Source organism: Branchiostoma belcheri, unplaced genomic scaffold, assembly GCF_001625305.1.
Source record: "Branchiostoma belcheri isolate BF01 breed outbred unplaced genomic scaffold, Haploidv18h27 scaffold16, whole genome shotgun sequence".
NCBI classification, from domain to species: domain Eukaryota; kingdom Metazoa; phylum Chordata; class Leptocardii; order Amphioxiformes; family Branchiostomatidae; genus Branchiostoma; species Branchiostoma belcheri.
Genome location: NW_017803046.1, coordinates 294732 through 300706, shown reverse-complemented (window position 1 = coordinate 300706; position 5975 = coordinate 294732). Strand labels below are relative to the sequence as shown.

General features: G+C 40.8%; 2 protein-coding genes across 2 annotated transcripts in view; both read right to left on the bottom strand.

Annotated features, from left to right (window-relative positions):
• Positions 1-5975, bottom strand: part of LOC109466060 (protein FAM198B-like) — a 9372-nt gene that overhangs the window by 1921 nt on the left and 1476 nt on the right. The window lies entirely within an intron of this gene.
• LOC109466061 (growth hormone-inducible transmembrane protein-like) lies at positions 53-5880 on the bottom strand. The gene is made up of 4 exons (XM_019763663.1): positions 5737-5880; positions 5203-5344; positions 4277-4475; positions 53-156 (listed from the first exon to the last, which is right to left on the bottom strand). Exons 2-4 carry the CDS (start codon positions 5341-5343, stop codon positions 53-55), a joined length of 444 nt encoding a protein of 147 aa, XP_019619222.1. The 5' UTR covers position 5344; positions 5737-5880.

Genomic DNA, 5975 nt, shown 5'->3' with positions numbered 1-5975 from the left:
AGGCGAATCCGAGAACCAACTAATTAAATTGGTGTGGCCTTAGTACAACATACTAACCAATGGAAGCCATGAAGACAACACCCAACCCGATGGCCAATGGTCCGCCCATGTTCAGGAACTTCTCACTGGGAGCACACACCGCAACAGCTGACAGACCTGGAACACAACAACATTAAGTGTCTTTATGTTGCTTGTACTTTGGATTTTAATGCAAGATGGTTTACAGTTGCCTGCTTTTCTGGTCCAAGAAATGCGTAGTGTCTGTAGAAAAGTCTAAAATGGCTTATTAATACAAGTCAATATACATATACTAGTAAAAAGCTATGAGTACATACTATGTGAAAACTCAATGTTCTGAAAGACTGAAACATATAAAGTAGCCACTTTGCCTTGTGCATGGTACCACTTGTGGTACAACTTTAGGTATTGAGAGTGGAAAAATACAAAATTTGAAAAATTGGCCCAAGTGCAACACTCTGGTACACCCTGGTCTCATCCTCCCCACTGGCAGGGGCAGCGGCTCCGAATTCCTTCTCCACCCCTACCCCCTCGCCGAATAACATGGCATCTTCTACTCTACGACCCGATTCCAGGGACACGCTCTCAGCCAATCACGTATCACAGAGAAAATCTTCAACGCACTTTACATTAATATTTATGAGATGCGCTAGCTATCGGAACCAATCATGTCGGCTATTCAGTGACAAATAAAAACAAACATGGCGTCGTCTCGGGAAGAGAACTTTTGCGATGCAGGCCGCTGCGGGCGTCGGCGGGGCGCTAGCATGTGCTGGAGGCTGCGCGCGGATCCCGCCGAGCACGGGGAAGGTGTTAACTCGGTGACTTTGCCCCGCACGGCCTCCCCAACGCGTTAACGGGCTCGTCACCGGGCGGCGGCGGAGTCGCCGGCGGGGAGGGTGACGTCCCTTCGCCGCCCAAGTCAGAAATGGGGTCATGCCAAATAAGGCAAGCTCATGAATATTAATATTCCTGGGGTCGTAGAGTAGAAGATGCCATGTTATACGGCAGGGGTAGGGGTGGAGAAGGAATTCGGAGCCGCTGCCCCTGCCATGGGAGGATGCCTGGTCTTGAAATAGCTAACAGGCGTAAATAACTCTTTACAGCTTTGTTCCAGTCAACAATTATCAAATATTATTACTTTACATCCACTGCAAGATCAGTTCATGGTTTAAAAAAGTTAAGAGCTTGGTAACAATTCTTCACAAGAACTAATTTCATCTACAATACATTGTATGTCTTACACTTGGTTGTACATGTAGGTTTAAAGGAATCATCCTTCCTTCTTTCCATTGTTTAACTGGATTTTGCCCCTTATGACGGACAAAATTTTGCCCAATCCGTCATCATTGACGGACAAAAATCTGCCCCTCAGCAAAATTTGCCCCTCAAAATGCAGGAAATATAAGTGATTCAGAGTCAAATTTCAAAGATTGTCTCCCCTCTGGAGTGATGCCTTGCACCTTTGATGATCAACATGATGTTACGTAAAGCAAAATTGAGACGAAGGAAAAAAAAATATCAGGCTGGCTAGAACTCTGCTACATACTAGTAGTTGCTACCATACTGTCATTAGATACATTGTACAAATACAACTTGAACCAATACTCAATAACAAGACATCGCAATAACCTCAACAGGAGCACTATTAGCTCATGAAAACCTACCTACCGTTTAGTTATTTAGTTCGGTGGTCTCTCAGTCACGGTAAGTCATGTACGTCATAAGAACTAATGGTTGGAATGCTTGCTAAGCTTACATTTGTGTTGACACAATTACCAATGACTATGTACAAGATTGGCAGCAGAGATAGGCATGCGTACTTCCCTGACCCAAACCACGGGCTTTTTGGAGTGAGCAAACAGCTGGATACTCATTACCCTTTTAGTGGTCCGATTGATTCATTTTTTCATCAAGTACAATTGGTGGCGCTTTAAAAAAAGTGAGATACTTGTCAAGTCCCAGTACTTGATGGAAATGCAGATACATGTACAGAGAAGAGAACAACAACAGAAGAGTGAGCTAGCTATAGGTTAACACTGTGTTGGGTACAATAATTTGTTTTCAAATTACATGTATATGAATTCACCTTTCACAAGTGAAATCTTTGTTGATCATTTGACTGACACATTTAAATCAAGGCAAATTAAAGTATTATATTAAGTAAGACATGTATGCATTGTTCAACAGATTCAAGTGCTTGTAGTAGTAGTACAGTTTCTAATTGTGCTATTTGGTATAATAGACTACAGTTCATTCAATGGTCATTGCAGAGACAGGACTAGTTCATCATTTAGTTCCAGTCGGACATTGGTAGTGTGTAGAGTTGCGAAGTTGCCTGCCATGTTGCTGTCCACGGGTAGGGGGCAGCCACGTGGAGAAATGAAGCAACCATTATAGTTTCACGGCAAAGTCAGGACACAGTTGCGGCGCCGATCACATATCGCTTTTTTTTCTTGGACGTCAAAATATTACATTATTTTACTACTTTAACAACTGCATATGAGCAGGTATATTTTGGATTTCAAAGACGTTTGTAACAGATGATGTAGCATTAAAATACCTGCTAAGCTGGAAAGACTTGAATGTGTGTTTTGTCCTCAGCATGAATGGAACAATGGGCAAAGAGTTTAATTGAACTACAATGTATAACTTTCAGGCACCAAATATCACCACAGGGTACTTTAACCAATCACAGCCTGACAGTTAATTAGATTATTGTCCTGTTCAGGTCACCAAAATGACCTCTGACCAAGGTCAAAGATAAGCTAAAAATAACTATGGCTGATTCAACCTACATTTAGGACAACATAATATGCTTTTTTTGCTGTCATTAGAGAACTTTGAGTACTAAGGAAGATGGACCATGAAACATAAATCTCCCCAAGATGTCTTCAAGTGAAGTTGGCCAACTAGCAATAAAAAAACATTTCACAACAGGTGTCACACTAGAGCTGTGTACCAGTACTCTGTAAAATTATACCGTATAGTTTCAAAATACCTAATCACTCAGTACTGGCACTGTACCTAAGTAATTTCACATAAATTATATGCCTATTTGTGACCTAAAATGTGTAAATAGCTGGTTCCCCATGGGTCCCAAAGTAAGGACAGCCTTCGTGTTACAGACTGACAGTGTTAACTACCCTGAAAGATCTGTTCCATATTAGTTATGCTTCCTCTAGATGTCACTTTGGTCAGGTACTGTGTTGCAGGGTTGGAGATGAAAACTAAAACATCTTAGTTTTACCCATATTTTGTATAGGAATTCTCCATAAACAAAAACTTACACTTGACTGTCAAGTTTATTCATGTTTATGTCATTATGAAAGGAGTTCAGAAGAACAATTGTTAATTGTTGAATCACTCAGGTACAGTTTCAGGTCTGCACCTGTACCTAAACCCGTGTACCTGTACCTGTGCCTGTACCTAAAATTTGTACCATTAGGTAGGGACAGCAAACCACCCTCTGTGGTACAGGAAAATTTTGTCACATACATAAGCCCTGACCTGTCTACATTCCTAAAAAGATTTACATAATGAGCAAACACACCAGTCCTTGAACATATCTGAAAATGTACGTATGTGTCCTTTTTAACCGCAATTTGCAAACACTTCAAAGTCAAAGGTAAACTTGGACTTATGGACCCAACTCAGGTTGATGGGTTAAGTTTAAGTGTGAATTTTATTTGTTGAGGTACCCTTTTGGTACCAAATTTGCAGTGGTTTACTCACTAGTAGTATGTGGTTAGGTTGATCACCATGAATGGATAAAGTTAAACAGCACCATCTGTAGACTTGGTATGGAACTGCAGGCAATAATGTTTCATGAGGAAAGGATCTGTATAAGCATGTTAGGAAGACACTTTTAAATATATTATATCATGTACAAATATAGACGTCATCAATGAAGTATGTATTAAAGTATATTTCAAAATGTTTCAAAAAGAGAGAAGAAGCCATTAGAACTTAGATCAATCTCACTTATATATATATTTCTTTTTTTTTTATTCTATTTTTAGCATTGTATACCTTAGACCTAATGTTAGCCTTTCTTTATTACTATTGTTGTAGTACTCTCTAGTACATTGTACTTTGTACATCTGTGCATTTATCCCCCCGGGGAATGAACATGCAATAAAGTTTCAATAAAGTTTCATTATGCTTCTGTCCAATGCTCACAAATCTATGTGAATAGAATAAAAATAAATAAATTTAGTAGAGGTACGCTTGTGCTATGCAGCCAAACCCAGCTTACCTCCCACGATCCCAGCAGTGTACCAGGCAGCTCGCATGAGGATGGGTCCTCCGATGAAACACAGCGGCGCGACCACGGCCCCCATCACTGCCGCGTGTGTCAGCCAGGCCAGCTGCTTAGCCCCGAAGCCGGGGGAGTAGGGAATGGAGTGGGTGATCATGTTGGTTCCGATGATCGCTGCGAAAGTGGCTCCGATGGCCTGGAACAAGAAACAGGGATCGAAATTCAGTTTTGGGAACAGGTGCACCTGTGCATCCAACATAAAAAATTGGGTGCACAAAAATTATTTTGGGTGCACCATGAAATATAAAATACATAATAATAACTAATTATGTTTCATTTCTAAAGAATTTAATATTTCTCATTTTTCTGACACTTGAATACACTACTATACATTTAACATCTTTACATTCATAAACCTTCAAAAATATTTGGATGCACTGGTGCACCCACAGAAAAACAACTGGGTGCACAGCTTTAAATTTGGGTGCATTAACTTAATGCACCCAAATGCATGACTTGTGCACCTTAATGATTAAGGTGCACAAGTCATGCACCCGGTATTTCAAGTCCTGAAATTATTATGGAAGTGAAAGAAGATTTGGAACAAACCAAGTGTTCATTTTCCACATACTGACTGTGTGCTAGCCAGCATCTGTTTTTCCACCATTTACAATTATTTATTGTTATGTCCAACAATGGACAACCAAGGTATAAGGTATAAGGTTATTAGCATTTTGTTACAATAATCATACTTGTGTATTCTGTTGGTATTTATTATTTCTTGTTATGCCCTCTTGTTATTTAGATTATCTTAATTTGGTCAGGGATCATAAAAGGATACTCCTGTTTCCCTTGGCCATTTATGTAATAACTATGTGTAATAAAGCTGAAATAAATAAGCAAAAGTTGGACATGAGGTTTACCAGCCAGGAGTTCTTAGCGACCAGGTTGAGCATGGCGGGGCTCCTGAAGACCGCGGCGGCCGTCGCTGCCGTCACCACGATCCCCCCGCCGAAGTACATGTAGGTGTCCCTGATCCGCGCCTTCACATAGTCCTGCCACATCCTGGGGAACATTACAGGATGGATTTTATGAAGGCATTCATTTCAATCAGACATAGGGAAAAATATTTTGTGTTTCCAGGCTGACCCTAGAAAAAAAACTGCAGAGCCTTTCCTTTTGTGGATCCCTGCAAGGGAAATAAATTTTTAAGCTGATTGACCTTTTCTAGCTCCATGGGAGTATGGCGGTATGAGACACCTCAATGTGGCTTGTTTTGGGGTACTCTTAAAATCTAATGTGCTAAGAAATTGTAGTAATGTCAATATCAGACAGATTTCTTCACACAGAATATTTTCTACTTTGCTGTCCTGAAATTGCATTGGATGCCTTCTTTCTGAAAAAATTCCAAGAACCAACAAATCAAATTGGTGTGACCTTACTGTTCCAATACTTACACAGACTTCTCCAGTGCCCCTGGCTCACTGGACAGTCCCAGTCCATAGTAACACAGAACTACCACCAATACTTACACAGACTTCTCCAGTGCCCCTGGCTCACTGGACAGTCCCAGTCCATAGTAACACAGAACTACCACCAATACTTACACAGACTTCTCCAGTGCCCCTGGCTCACTGGACAGTCCCAGTCCATAGTAACACAGAACTACCACCAATACTTACACAGACTTCTCCAA